The 15,050-nt window shown below is 42.9% G+C and overlaps 2 protein-coding genes across 5 annotated transcripts in view; both read right to left on the bottom strand.

The window, feature by feature from the left end:
* DNAJB14 (DnaJ heat shock protein family (Hsp40) member B14) overlaps positions 1-1,349 on the bottom strand; it is a 57,273-nt gene extending 55,924 nt beyond the window's left edge. Inside the window, exon 1 of one of the 4 annotated variants that reach the window (XM_066279603.1) lies at positions 1,066-1,349. In XM_066279603.1, the coding sequence (XP_066135700.1) occupies positions 1,066-1,198 (133 nt within the window). In that variant the 5' untranslated portion in view covers positions 1,199-1,349. The remainder of the gene's footprint in view (positions 1-1,065) is intronic. The other 3 variants (XM_066279600.1, XM_066279602.1, XM_066279604.1) reach the window with 3 other exon arrangements.
* A 1,497-nt stretch (positions 1,350-2,846) lies between these two features.
* Positions 2,847-5,068, bottom strand: H2AZ1 (H2A.Z variant histone 1). Its single transcript, XM_066281249.1, has 5 exons — positions 4,914-5,068; positions 4,392-4,469; positions 4,009-4,122; positions 3,511-3,640; positions 2,847-3,281 (listed from the first exon to the last, which is right to left on the bottom strand). Exons 1-5 carry the CDS (start codon positions 4,914-4,916, stop codon positions 3,220-3,222), a joined length of 387 nt encoding a protein of 128 aa, XP_066137346.1. The 5' UTR covers positions 4,917-5,068; the 3' UTR covers positions 2,847-3,219.
* Between the last annotated feature and the right edge of the window lie 9,982 nt (positions 5,069-15,050).

The following is a 15,050-nucleotide window of genomic DNA, read 5'->3' as shown; positions in this document are numbered from 1 at the left end:
TTAGCAAGGAAATAAGAGTAGTGGTTAAAGACCTTTTGGAACTGGAAAGCTCAAGTACAGTGCTTTTCTGCCTTTGCTACTAATTACTGTGTAGCCTTATGTATGATATTTCCTCTCTTTCATCCATCCATCCATCCATCCATCCATCCAAAAGACAGCCTGTTTTCATTAGGGTATATCTGTTCAAATAAATTCTGTACCTCTACATAGAATTGTTCTGAGGAATAAATGAAGTAATTCATATAAAACACTAGGCACATGGTCTGGCACTTTGAAAGTGCTCAATAAATGTTGTTGTTATTACTTTACAGCCTAGAGAGCATGACTTTAAAGCCTAGGTCACAAACAGGGTAAATTCAACTAAAAGAAGTCCAGTAATCTGTTCCTTAGAGACCTGCCTAATTTGTAGATAATTATGGTGTTATCAAACCAATACAATTTAGCAAATCATTACTGACTCTATCATTCTTGCCAAATTTGTGTTTGTCTTTTCTAAAGGGACTCCCTCCCAGGGAAAAGCAATGTCATCTCAGGTATTCAAAAGTCTTTGCTTGGGGAGCAGGGCTCTACCCTAGGGATGGTGGAACCTGAGACCATTAGCGGCTAGAATTCCCAGTTTCTTTCACTTCATTAGGGGTCTAGGTCTTATTTGGGGGTGAGGATGGGAAGAGAGAGGGCCGCACAACCAAGCACCTGGATATCAAGTCCACTCGGTAAGGCTAAGACGGGACCAGACAAATCTCCCAGGGACATTCTCCTGGGAGAATGGCAGCCGGACATTTCCGAAAACGGACCAGGGAACCGGCAACTTGCGTCCGTCAGTGAGAGCCGGCATCTCGCAGGGAGGCAGGTGCAGTGGGAGTCTCCGGAGCCCCCTCCAAGCCCCTGCCCGGCCCGGTCCGTTCGGGGCAGGGGCGGGAGTGTGTCGGGCCGCTCCTCCCGGGCGTCCCACGGAGGGACGGGCTGCCCGCGGTCCCGCCGGCTCCCTGACGGGCGGCTGTGGGGGCGGGGCGGGCTGCGAGGGCAGGGGCCCGGCGGGGAGGGACGGGACCCCGGGGGCCTCACCGCGGGCCGAGGGCAGTGGGTAGAGCTTCTCGGCCTTCTGCAGGAAGCGCTGGGCCTTCTCGCGGTCGCCGGCATTCAGGGCCTCCCGGGCGATCTCCACACATTTCTCCGCCTCATCCCGGTTCCCCTCCATGCCTTGGCTTGTGCCCTCTTCCCTTTCCTCCGGGAGCGCCGCTACGAGGGGCTGAAGCCGCCGCCGCCGAGGAGGCGAGGCCGGCCCGGGTGGGGGCGGGTGGGGGCGTGCGGAGGCGAGCGGGGCGGGGCGGAGCGCAGCGCAGAGACCGCGGCGGCGGCCCCGGAGACAGACGGGCTCGCAGCTCCGCCTCCTCTCCGCGGCCTCCCCGCCCCCCGTGGGCCGCTACTGCGCGAGCCGCACCTCCCGGCCGCGGGACCCGGGCGGCCGAGCCACTGGGTGGTCTCAGCACGGCGCCTACAGGTTCAAAGCCGATCGGCCCGAGGGGGCGGGCGGGACGCCAGCCCCGCGGCGCCGGGGGTTCCGCTGAGGCTGGGACTGGCCCTCCGCGTTGGCCGCGTGGAGCCCTTGAACCCCGCGCGGCAGGAGCAGGCCGCAGCCCGCCTTCCAGGCGGCCGGGCGACAGATCAGAGGTGAGGATGCCGTTTTCAGGAAAATCACCTGGGATGGCCGGCCCGCCTCCAGGGCCCACAGCCTTGGGCGGGTCCGTCAGGTGACGACCGCAGTCAGTCCCTAACGCAGCGCTTCCGGCACAGGTGCTGACGAACACAGCAGTGCAGTTCGAGGCTAACTAACTCTAGGTCGTTTGCCTTATTTTAGCTGCACACCATTTTCGTAGACCCAGACTTCATGCAATTGCCTCTTAGGATACCAATGAGGATAGAAGCAAACTGCAGTTCTGGCCCTAATCCTAATTTATAACCAAAGCACAGCAGTAATCAGCTTTCTGGGTATGCATTACCATCACAGTACACTACCTGCTTTTCTCCCTAACCCACGTTTCATACTGCTGCTGTTTCTTGGTCTCCTCAGTGGGGGGTAAAGGGTCACTTATTGCTTGGAAACGTCATCCAAACTTTTAAAAATAATTTACCATAAAGTGTCAAAATAATCCAATCCAATCAGTTTATTTGTAACCATTTAAAATATGTTCACTCAAGCTATTGTAGTATTCCCCTAAAGATGTTACCCAGTATTACACAGTTTAATTCAGATATCAAAACTGTAGCACAGAGAACACTATTCTTAAATTTCACTGAAGGTTCCCTCTGTGGAGGTAGATACTGAACTTCTGACCTGCCTCTCTCCCTGCCCCAAGACCACCATAGCAATACACCAGTAGTGCTGTATCATACAAGTTTGGCCAAGACACAAACTCAGATGGACAAATAGCTTTTAAAAATTGTCCCATTCCAGTTTCTGCCAGTTTTAAAATTTTTAACAGCTAATTATATAACAATAAAAAGTTTTACAGTTGGGCCTGCTAATTATTGATCTTTCTAGACAACTAAAAAGTTTAATTGTTGAAGAAATATAAGTTATTGCAGGATGAGAGAGAACCTGATCAAAAGAAAGATGTTCCGCCTGACCTGTGGTGGCGCAGTGGATAAAGCGTTGACCTGGAACGCTGAGGTCACTGGTTCAAAACCCTGGGCTTGCCTGGTCAAGGCACATATGGGAGCAGGATGCTTCCTGCTCCTCCCTCCCCCTTCTCTCTCATTCTCTCTCCTCTCTAAAAATAAAAAATAAAAATAAAAAAAAAGGAAGAAAGATGTTCCTACTACAATCAAGCAAATTTAAACACAACTAGTTTGGGATATGACCTTTATTGAGCTTATCCACCTAAGTGGAGATGTCTGTACAAAACCAAATGTTTGTTACTATAACTTCTGCATCACAATTAAAATCCAAACAGTTTTTTAAAAACAATCAACTCAATCAAAACCCACTACTTCAGAATCAATAGCTTCTTTGAAGCCACAGTAACACTTAAATATGGTTAAGACTCAAATGCAGAAATTTGGTTGGTTGGAAAGCTAATTAAACTTCCAACTTGCTCAAATAGAATTACAAAAGGCAAAATTGTGTTTTTCACAGAGATACAGTCCACTGGAATCACCAACACTGGACAGCTGTTAGAGTATTTAGAGTCCTGAGATAATAAGAAATCCCGGCATCCTTTAAACAGTCTTCTGTTGTCCTTTCTTCCCAATCAGAGATTTGTGGATGTGTGGAATTACACCTAGGAGAGGAACAGGGATTAATTCTATTTTTAAAACACTTAAAAATGACTTTAAATGTGAACCCCAAGTACGCAAAGTAAAACCTGTATTTCATGATGAATCATTGTGTATGTCAGTGAAAACATACTCAGGTGTCCTCTTTAGATGAAAAATTACCAATTTTTTTGCTTGAGAAGCAAAATTATTTTCTTTAAAGGAACTTAAAGTATAATTTTACTGTTTACATACCACCACCAGCAATTGTAGCCTTGATGAGAGAGTCCAATTCTTCATCTCCACGAATAGCAAGTTGCAAATGACGAGGGGTAATACGCTTTACTTTTAAGTCTTTTGATGCATTTCCTGCCAATTCAAGTACCTAGAAGGCAAAGGCTAATCAATCTCTTTCCAAACTCTTTAGGACCTAAAGAGTTTAGGCCACGATCCAGAGCAGAACCAAACCTTCATGAACATAAATCTAACAGTTGTTTCTCTCCCTCCTTCACCCCCTGCACATCACGACAGCATTAAATTATAAAGGGACCACGCAATTTTATTCTCAAGAGCGGCTTAAACTCAGTAGGATCCCTTAATGATCACCAGCTCCCTCTAGCGTTTCCAGAGGCATCTCGCCGCGTTTAGGGCCTGGGAGTTTTCTTGCATCACTTTCCTCCTTCCCTCTCGCCACCTAACCGCCCCCCCCCCGCCCCCCAACCTTTCCCAGATTACAGGCGTACACCCATTTACCTCTGCGGTGAGGTACTCCAGAATGGCTGCGCTGTACACAGCAGCAGTCGCGCCCACACGTCCATGACTGGTCGTCCTAGATTTCAGGTGTCGATGAATACGGCCCACCGGAAACTTAATTTTAAGCACAAACAAATGCAAAAAGATAAGAGTCAAAGGTGATAAAATTAGACAGGCGCCAAAGCAAGGACGCCGGTGCAGCAACGCGCCCCCGTACCGACACACGTGATCGCCCCCCTCCCCGATATGTATATCGGCAAAACAAGTCGCGACACCTCATCACCCACGCAAAGACAGAACACCCGTTTAGAGCGATGATAAACAAGAAAGGAGGATGAAAGAAAAATGTCACGATTCCCTGACTGCGCCGAACCGCCACTGACCTGCAAACCGGCTCTCTGCGAGCGGGAAACCGCCTTTGTCTTGGCCTTTCCGGAGTCTTTCCCAGCCTTGCCGCCAGCCTACGGCGCGCACACGCCCGCGAGCGAAGGAGGAACGGAGAATATAGGATTACCAGGGCGGCGCGCCCCTCCCCCACCGCGGCGCGGCCCGGGCGCGAGCGCGCCCCCGTGCCCCACCGGGGTCTCCGGCCCACCGCAAGGGCGACCCCGCCTGCGCGCCCCCCGCTGCGCGCCAGCCGCGGCCGCGCGCCTCCGTCCGCCCGTTCGCCGCCCGCTGGCCCCCAGTGGCGCTGCGCGCGCCACGCAACCGTCACCGCCCGCCGCGAGATCGGAGGCGGCTCCGCTCGCCACCGACAAATCACCTCTTCCCCACCCCCCGCTTTTCCAAATCCTGTCTCCGCGCGTTCCCAACCGTCGCCACTTCACCCCCATTTCCATGTGTAACGGGTTTTTCTCCGCCGGAAAAAAACCCGCTGCACCGTCAAGCGCCTCTGGGAAGTTTACCATTTCGAAATCTGCTGAAGCTCAAACAAGCAAGGAAGAGAAAGGACTAGTGAGACACCCAGCGACACCTCACTGCCTACTCCGTCGCACCGCGATTCAAACTGCGCTGTCTCCCGCCTTCCCCGCTCCCTTTATACTGCAGAATGTTCCCTCATCCGGGAACTCGGATTGCTCATCCCACCAATGGCTGCCACCCGCCCTCGGAACGCGTCCTTGAGGTTTTAGCCAATGAGAAAACGTAGAAAAGGGCGGAGGGGCGGGCACTTCGCAGCTCGAACCGCTATTGGGGCGTGAAGAGGGAGAGGGGGGAGGAGGGAGGGATGGGAACCGGGGAGAAGAAGGGCAGCACGGCGGGAGGAAAGAAACAGAGCGAGCTACGCTGCGGGAACGAGACACCCTCCGTTTGTGGTCATGTGCCTGGGAGGAGGAGCTGAGAGGCCTATGGGAGGAGCACGCAGCTCCCTCTGGTTTCCTAGCGGGTTCCGGTGACCACTTGAAGTCGCCTCCGGGTCTTCAAGATCCTCCTTAGTGTTCCCCACGCACACCCCAGCGCATCGCTTGCAGACACCTTCTGGCATGCAGCCTTCTTCCGGGGTTCCTCCCCACCCTATTATCCATCCATGGGTTTGACAGGTGGCCCGAATGCATTTGGTAAGAGGAATCCCGATGCCTCCGCGAACCACAGTGTCGATCGAGATTTCGTGTTACCTCACCCTACGCGAGTCCCCAGCCACGGACGGGTCACGACCCTGTGCCCCCACTTCCTTTTCAGTGGTGTCTCCCACCTTTTCTCTCCACTTTTGAAACTGCCTACGGGACAATTACACGGGAACAAATGTTGTAGCAAAGTCATCTCGTTGGACACAAAGACCTTTTGGTGTACACACGAAGGGCTTGGGGTGAGGCGCTATTATTTTTTTTTAGTCAAATCATAAACTATATTTTCCCGGAGTCGACAGATAGTGGGTTACACCTATAGACTGGTATCTAAAATTGATTTAATGATACCTTAAAGCTATTATATGTCAATTTTTTTATACTAAACATTTTGCTCCATGACAGATGTTAATATAAATGTCATTGGGTAACTCCTAACATGATTCACAGGCAGTTATGGATGGTCCATTTAATCAATTGCAAATGGTGGGCTTAAAAAAAAATACTGTACACGCAGTACTGTCATAATGGCAGTTACTTAGTCTTCCAACTAACAGAGTAATAACACCTGTGTACATCTCCAGCTGCTTGGAGACAGTGATCTAAATATTTCATATTTGTAGTGTTTAATGCACTTAATATTTCTGGCGTGAAGAAATTTTGAAATATGTACTCTTAAGTACTTTAGATTTGGTTTCAATTTGAAAGCTTTTTATTAAATTAGAGGACCTCTCCTATTTCTTGGAGATAAATTCTAGAAAAGCGCTTCCCAACAATTTTGACACAGGGCTTGTTATTTCTTCCCCTTGTAACTAAGGAATTCTTTTGCTGTTATCAATAGCAAGGGCTAATCAGTTCCCCCATTGGATTGATGTGATGACAATAAAAAGCTATGAAACCTAATATAATAGTTAACCTGGGTTCCACTAAGGCTGCCGGATATATAAATCACAAGCAACGTTAATATCTTTTCCAGTGTAAAAATATATAACCTTTACTTTGAGGTCGGTTTAAAGGAATTCACTGTTGCCTGCCTGAATAGCGGTTAAGAGAAGCTCAGGAGCAGGTAGATGTGAATTCTGTTCTCTTTCCTTTCCATTGTGTCATCTTAGTTAATGACTTCTAAGGATATCGAGTCAAGCTGCAAAAAGAATATGGTAACACGTATTTTCACGTGGTTGTGGAAAGAATAAAGGAGAAATGTGCAGTGGCCACTCCAGCATCTCCATGTCACATAATAAGCACTCAATGATAGTTACTACTGTATTATCTTCTTTCTGCATTGGATACTGGGAAGTGATAAAATATCTGATTCCTGAATCTTTTTTCCTATCCATTACATTGTCTTCCTTTGATAGGAAAATAGCAAGACTGAAACCTGCACAAAGTAAACATAAGCAGCTCATCCAATACACAAACTAAAGCCTGACCTGTGGTGGAGCAGTGAATAAAGCCTCTACCTGGAATGCTGAGGTCTTGGATTTGAAACCCCAAGCTTACCTGGTCAAGGCACAGATGGGAAAAAATTACTAGTTGATGCTTTTGCTTCCTACCCCACCTCCTTTCTCTCTCTAAAATCAATAAATAAAATCTTAAATATATATACAAACTAAAATTCAAAATTGGTTTAATATATTCAGTAGTTTTTCTCTTCCTTTGAAGAACAGGACCTGATCAGTTTCTCCACTTTTCACAGCAGTTGTATGAAGATTTCCTGTTCTCTTTGCTGCTCTGAAATGGTATGGGGAAACTATGTTGATGTTCTTGACTTATCTCTCTTCTACTTGCATCTATGCTAAGACATAGATATAAAAATAGAACCAGAGCTATATAATTCTTATTGTTCTATGTTATACTCAATTATACAGTCATGTGCTGTTTAACTACAAGGATATGTTTTGAGAAATGCATTCTTGGGGATTTCACATTGTTCAAACATTATAGAGTGTGCTTACACCAATCTGTATTGTATAGCCTACTACAGAGCTAGGCTATATGGTAGAGCCTGTTGCTCTTAGGCTACAAGCCTATACAGCATGTTACTGTACAAAACAACAGGAGATTAAATCAAGCACAAGGGAAAATGATAACCCTGGCCTGTTGGCTCAGCGGTAGAGCATCGGCCCAGCATGTGGAAGTTCTGGGTTCGATTTCCAGTCAGGGCACAGAGGAGAAGCAACCATCTGCTTCTCCACCCCTCCTCCTCCCACAGCCATGGCTCAAATGGTTCCAGCAAAGTTGACCCTGGGTGCTGAGGATGGCTCCATGGCCTTGCTTCAGGTACTAAACTAGCTCAGTTGCCAAGCAACAGAGCAGCGGCCCAGCCTGGCAAAGCAGCCCCAGATAGGGGGCTTGCTGGGTGGATCCCTGGTCAGAGTGAGGGATTCTGTCTCTGCCTCCCCACCTCTCACTTAATTAAAAAATAAAAGAGAAAATGATGTAATCAAAAGACAATATTAAACATGAGCTATATGAGTCTGCTGTCATTGTGGCAGAGCATAGTGTTTGACAGCAAACTTCTAAAAATAACAGTGTGCTGTACAGAGACTTGGGGTGGTGAGCACACAGTTCAGTGTACAGATGAGGTATTGTGTAATTTTACAACTGAAACCTGTTTAATATTATTGACCAGTCACCACAGTAAATTAAATTTAAAAAAAATGAAGAGTACACTGTAAAATAACAATATATATAGTATATTAAATATATAAATCAGTAAGTTTATTATCATTATCAAGTATTATGTAGTGTACATAATTGATGTTATATTTTATACAGACTAGGTGAAAATTAGACAAGAAGGAAAATTTTAAATAATGCTCTAATCATTAAGACCACATTAACAAGGGCTATTATTGCGAAACAAATACCTGATTGGCTGCCAAGTTTACTGTTCCTCTAGTTTAAAGAACAAAGACAACTGTGGGCTGGAGTGTTTTAGAGAGTTTATGTTTAAATAGCTAAGCGGAGAGTTTGTCTAGAATGGTGGGTTGCTGTAAGGAAGTAGCTGCTAGAATATAGGTGTGGCAGAGATAACCCTATGTCTTTTTCCTTCTCCCTCAGTAATAGAATTTCCTATTTTTACTGGGACACTTGGTCATCAGAATATAAGGACATTTAGCCATGGAAATATGTTTTGGCCCAAGTGTGTAAGTAGCAGTGGGTGGGCACTTACTGACCGGAATGAAGACAGAGTTGAAAAGCCATTTTGGGCCATGAAATAACATTGGTGATGTAAGCCACACATAAAGGAATAATGACATAGAAGAATCAAAAGACTTTGATATTTGTAAAGCCAGTAGCCAAGGCCACCATCACAGCCGCCTGGCCCAAGCAGGTTCGCATTGGATTCGGACAGTCGGTAAAGAAACAACAGAGCCAAAAACTGGTGGGCCATCATTTTTAATCCTAGCTTGCACCCGGCAGGCAAGTAAAAACACACACTGGACTCCAAAACCCACTCACATTCAGTGCTCACAAAGCTACTGACTTATCCGAGTTTCCTAGAATCAAAGGTTTCTAGCTCACCAGACTTTATTCACCTCTGTTCCCCATCTCCTTCCTTCTCCCTGCACAAACTGCACAAACTGGCTTCTCACTCAACACTCCACCATCTTGGCTGCTTCTCTTGGCCTCCTCCACATGGCCTTTCTCTGCTCTCCTCTCTGCAGTCTCCTCTAATGCTAATCTCAGGAACTAAGAGAGCAAGCTCCCGTTCTGCCCCCATTTTATAGTATAGAAATCAAAACCTTTAATCCAATATACAAAATAGGGGAAGTCTCTAATACAAAGCACTTATCTGAGGCATGATGGGATTGTACCACTCCACATCAAAAAGGGTGGGAAAGGCTTAGTCCTAAAATCAAGCCCCAGACTACAAGGATCCTGCCTGCCCATAGCCCGCTCCCAACACACATTAACATCACCTGGGCAACAGCTTCCACGTGGGCAGCGCCATCTTTAACAAAGTGAGCATAATATATTTTATCTGCCCAATAATACTGTAGAGCAGTGGTAGTCAACCTGGTTTCTACCGCCCACTAGTAGGCATTCCAGCTTTCATGGTGGGTGGTAGCAGAGCAACCATAGTATAAATAAAAAGATAGATTTAACTATAGTAAGTTGTTTTATAAAGATTTATTCTGCCAAACTTAGCGAAAATCTGACAGAAAGTACTTGGTAAGTAATTATTATTATATGCTTTAGCTTGCTGTAACTCTGCTTTATAAATTTTATAAAGTAAAGTTACTTCCCTACTTTATAAATCACCATTACTGTGGAACCAGTGGGCGGTTAGAAAATTTTACTACTAACAGAGATACAAAAGTGGGCGGTAGGTATACAAAGGTTGACTACCCCTGCTACAGAGTATCAAACGTGCCCTAGAGCCCTCTAAACTTTTACATCTGTTTTATCTGAGTCACTTTTATTTTGGATTATCTGTCACTTGCAGCTAAACCCAATCTTAACAATCACAAGTCAACACCCTAAATACTTGGAGAAAGATAGCTGACTTTACCCTGTGGGACTAGAAAACCAACTAATATTTCTGAGGAGAGTAGAATACAGTAATCCTCAATTTCAGGATACTAACCTAGCATTGGCTGTGATGCAGATCACAACAGTGAAAATTTTTGTTAGAAGGCTGGTAAAAATTATATATGGCATTTGAGTGTGAAGCCTGAAGCCAATATAATGCTGAAACCAAGAGAAGGATGTAAAACATCTCAAAGATAGAATCACTGATGATTAGTAATTGACTGGGTATGACATTTAGGAAGGCACAAGGGGTGACATGTAAGTGAGAGACTATATCAAAAGAAATATTCAAGTTTTTAGATGTAGGATCTGGGCTATAAGTAGTATCTATAGAAATAAGAAAGCCAAAAGGGTAGATGTGGATGTGAGAGGGTAAGAAGAAAGAAAGAGTTAAGTCAGGAAAGTTATGAAATATTTACTTCAAGTTGACATTAAAGGAATCCAAGTGGAATTTTCTAGTAGGTACATTGACAATAAGGGCAGGAGTTTATGAAAGGAAAACATTTCAAAGATACAGTGAAAAAGGTATTCCTAAAAAATAAGCTAGGCTGGTCCTAGCTGGTTGGCTCAGTGGTAGAGCATCAGTCCAGCGTGTGGAAGTTCAGGGTTCAATTCCTGGCCAGGACACAGGAGAAGCGCCCATTTGCTTCTCCATCCCTCCCCCTCTCCTTCCTCTCTGTCTCTCTCTTCCCCTCTCGCAGCCAAGGCTCCACTGGAGCAAAGTTGGCCCTGGTGCTGAGGACCACTCCATGGCCTCTGCCTCGGCCACTAGAATGGCTCTGGTTGCAATGGAGCAACGCCTCAGATGGGCAGAACATCACCCTCGAATGAGCTTGCAGGTCGATCCCAGTCAGGCGCATGTGAGAGTCTGCCTCTCTGCCTCCTTGCTTCTCACTTCAGAAAAATATAAATAAGTAAATAAATAAATAAGCTAGGCAATAATGTCAGAATTTTTAAAAGATAAACTGAAGCATATTAAAATTTTTAAGAGTCTCTTTGAGCAAAAGAAGATTCCAATTGGGCAGCACCAAATTGGAAGTTTAGACGTGCTCTTCTGATGGGAGCTGGGGAAAAACTTATACATAGATGGTTTGAAAGCAAAGCAAGAAAAATTTTTGATCGACTTTAAGATTAAAATCTAATTGGCTGTTTCTCATTGGTTGTCCTTTGGTTTTGATTTCATAACCTTAAATTTTGGTTTGCTTCCACAGACCATCACAGTATTAGAGCCACCTCAGTCTAATGACCTCCTTATTCTAAAACACCATTGATGAGGATTCTAAGGAAGAGAGTGAATACAGATGAAAGCTGAAGAGCAGACAGAAAGACCCAGAGAAGTAAACATAATGATTTCATACCAAACTAGAAAACTTCCTATAATTCTAACATTTAACAAGTGTTGTTGAGAACATTTCCACATGTGTACTGCTAGCTCTGGGTAAGGAATATTAATCTATTTTTTTATCTTTACTACTCATTTTCATTTTCCAAAAATAATGTTGTTGCCACGAATTCTGTGAGTAAATCTGATATTATCAACACTCTTGATTGTTATATAAATCTCTTACACCCAGTGTTACAAGAGAATGATAACTAAGAAAAGCCTGGTGGCTAAATTCTGTGTTTGAAATTCCACACACCTTTCTTAGTATTAGAGGGATTCTAAATATACCCCCTTTGTCCTGAAGAGGAAAGGGAGGCAGCACTAAAAAAAGGTGAGTCTAAAACTATATAATATATGCTCTCAAAAACCCTGGAAAACGTGTGGCTAAACACCTATTGTTAAAAGCTGTGCAGTTAGCTGTGACTCCCCTGTCCTCTCAATTGGACAAAAGTGGCTCAGAGAAGAATCTAAAGGCTTTTACACCCTCTTAGAATTTCTCAGTTTCATTGTGTGTGTTGCCGTGTATGTTGGGTTAGGGAAATTTGAATTGTTTGTTAGCAAAGAATAACCTAATGAAAGCTAACTAATACGCTCACAATACATCTGAGAGTCATCTTGTTAGGTATTATAACTGTTGTAAGGAGTTTTCCCGAGTTTCCTATAGAATGATTTATTGAGATTTAATATTGTCAGGACCCAGGCAGAGAATGAAAGAGCAGTGCTTTTACTCATAGGAGTAAATATATAGTTATCAGATAATGATTAATGAGTCAGTAGGTTTAGGATATTTGAGACATATCCTAAGCAAGATCAATTGCTCAAAAATATTTTCTAATGGTTCTTTACATTTACATGACATTTTATGAGTTTTCTATGGAATTTGACCTGGATGTCCATTTCAACCTAAACGTGTCTGAGCTAGGCTTATCTTTATTTTAAAATATAAAGAAACAGACTTAGGGACTTACAGATATAGGTTCTTCATGCTCTTTCTATAGGTTTGTACTTGTGAATGAAAACAACTCAGAGGAGGGTTTAATGAGTGTCTATGCCCATACATACCTGTGATTTTCTTTGTTTAAAATGAAATACGAATATAAACTCTAATTGAACAACGTTTAAGAGATCAATGCAATATCATTCTTTCTAGATGGATACTATTTACATTGTCTTCTAGTGTCCTTAAGTTCCGTGAAATAGTCATTAATTTCTTCAACAAGATGTCTCTAACTGCTCAGAATCACAGCAGGGAACAGCCTGAGAGAATTTCTTCATTCATAGATTAGTCTAACAACTCTAGGCAAGAGCTGCCCAGTCACTTATCATATTTTACCATTGGATATGGAAATTCACATGCAGATTCTTTGTTTAGATTTTTGTTGCCTGTTTTAAAATTAAAACAGTGTTTTAATTAATCTTAATTCTTAAACATGAAACAAGTCACTGTTTCTCCCAATGAAGCTGACAATTCAGGAATTTTACAAAATCTGTAAGGAGAGGAAAAAAGCTGGCAAATCAGTGTTTTTGTACATGATTAAGTACTTATTCCATATCATTGATTTTTTTCTTTTAAAATTATTTTTAGTTTTTTAAAAATTAAGTTTATTAGGGTGACATTGGGTGATATGATTATTTAAGTTTCAAGTATACAATTCTATAATATATCATCTATATATTTATTACATGTGTGCCCAGCACCTAAAGTCAAATCTTCTGTCACCATGTATTTGACCCACTTTAACCTTTACTACAACCCTTTTTCCTCTGGTAACCACCATACTATCGTCTGTGTCTGAATTTTTGTTTGTTTTTATTGTTTGTTCATTTGTTGCTTTCAGTTTTATATTTCACATATGAGTGAAATCATATGGTTCTTAACCTTTTCTGTCTGACTTACTTTGATTAGTATGATATTCTCAAGGTTCATCCATGTTGTCACAAATGGCAATATTTCATCTTTTCTTATGGCTGTGTAGTAGTCTGTTCCAGATATGTACCACATGTTCTTTATCCAATCATCTATCAAAGGACACATTGGTTGTCTCCAAGTCTTGGCTACCATGAATAATGCTACAGTAAACATAAGGGTGCATATAGCTTTGTGAATAAATGTTTTCAAATTTTGGGGGTACTCAGAAGAGGGGTTTCTGGGACACATGGTAACTTGTCTTAATTTTTTGAGGAGCCTCCATACTGTTTTTCATAATGGCTGTACCAGTATACATTCCCACTAGCAGTAAATGAAGGTTCCTTTTTCTCTACAACCTCTCCAACATTTGTTATAATTTGTCTTGTTGATAACAGCCATTCTAACAGGTATGAGGTGGTATCTCACTGTAGTTTTAATTTGCATTTCCCTACTAGCTAGTTGATAACAGCCATTCTAACAGGTATGAGGTGGTGTCCCACTGTAATTTTAATTTACATTTCCCTACTAGCTAGTGAGGTTGAGCATTTTTTCATATATCTGTTGATCATTTTTAAATCTTATTGGGAGAAATGTCTATCCAGGTCCTCTATTCATTTTTTAATTGGATTGTTTGTTTGGTTTTGAGTTGTATGAGTTTTTTATATGTTTTGGATATTAACCCTTTGTCAGAGCTGTTGTTTGCAAATATCTCCTCCCATTCAGTTGGTTGCCTTTTAATTTTGTTTGCAGTTTCTTGTGCTGTGTAAAAGTTTTTTAGTTTGATATAGTCCCTTTCATTTATTTTTGCCTTCACTTCCCTTTCCTTTGGGATCAAACTCACAAAATCTTCTTTAAGAAATAAAAGGCATCCATATCGGAAAAGAAGAAGTAAAGGTATCACTTTTTGCAGATGATATGATCCTATACATCGAAAACCCCAAAGAATCCACAAAAAGACTACTAGAAACAATAAGCCAATACAGTAAGGTCGCAGGATACAAAATTAACATACAGAAGTCAATAGCCTTTCTATATGCCAACAATGAAACAACTGAGAACGAACTCAAAAGAATAATCCCCTTCACGATTGCAACAAAAAAAATAAAATACTTAGGAATAAACATAACAAAGAATGTAAAGGACTTATATAATGAAAACTATAAACCATTGTTAAGGGAAATTGAAAAAGATATAATGAGATGGAAGAATATACCTTGTTCTTGGCTAGGAAGAATAAATATAATCAAGATGGCTATATTACCCAAAGCAATATACAAATTTAATGCAATTCCCATCAAACTTCCAATGACGTTTTTTAAAGAAATAGAGCAAAAAATCATCAGATTTATATGGAACTATAAAAAACCCCGAATAGCCAAAGCAATCCTAAAGAAAAAGAATGAAGCTGGGGGCATAACAATACCTGACTTCAAACTCTATTATAGGGCCACGACAATCAAAACAGCATGGTATTGGCAGAAAAATAGACACTCAGACCAATGGAACAGAATAGAAAGTCCAGAAATAAAACCACATATATATAGTCAAATAATTTTTGATAAAGGGGCCAACAACACACAATGGAGAAAAGAAAGCCTCTTCAATAAATGGTGCTGGGAAAACTGGAAAGCCACATGCAAAAGAATGA

The sequence above is a fragment of the Saccopteryx bilineata genome, chromosome 5 (assembly GCF_036850765.1).
Source record: "Saccopteryx bilineata isolate mSacBil1 chromosome 5, mSacBil1_pri_phased_curated, whole genome shotgun sequence".
NCBI lineage: Eukaryota > Metazoa > Chordata > Mammalia > Chiroptera > Emballonuridae > Saccopteryx > Saccopteryx bilineata.
This window is presented reverse-complemented; position numbering and strand designations above follow the sequence as displayed.

Coding starts and splice junctions, on each gene's coding strand:
- H2AZ1 (XM_066281249.1), bottom strand. Junction 4,123..4,391: donor CGCAGAGAGCCGGTTTGCAG/GTCAGTGGCGGT, acceptor CTTAAAATTAAG/TTTCCGGTGGGCCGTATTCA. Junction 3,282..3,510: donor GGCTACAATTGCTGGTGGTG/GTATGTAAACAG, acceptor TTCCTCTCCTAG/GTGTAATTCCACACATCCAC.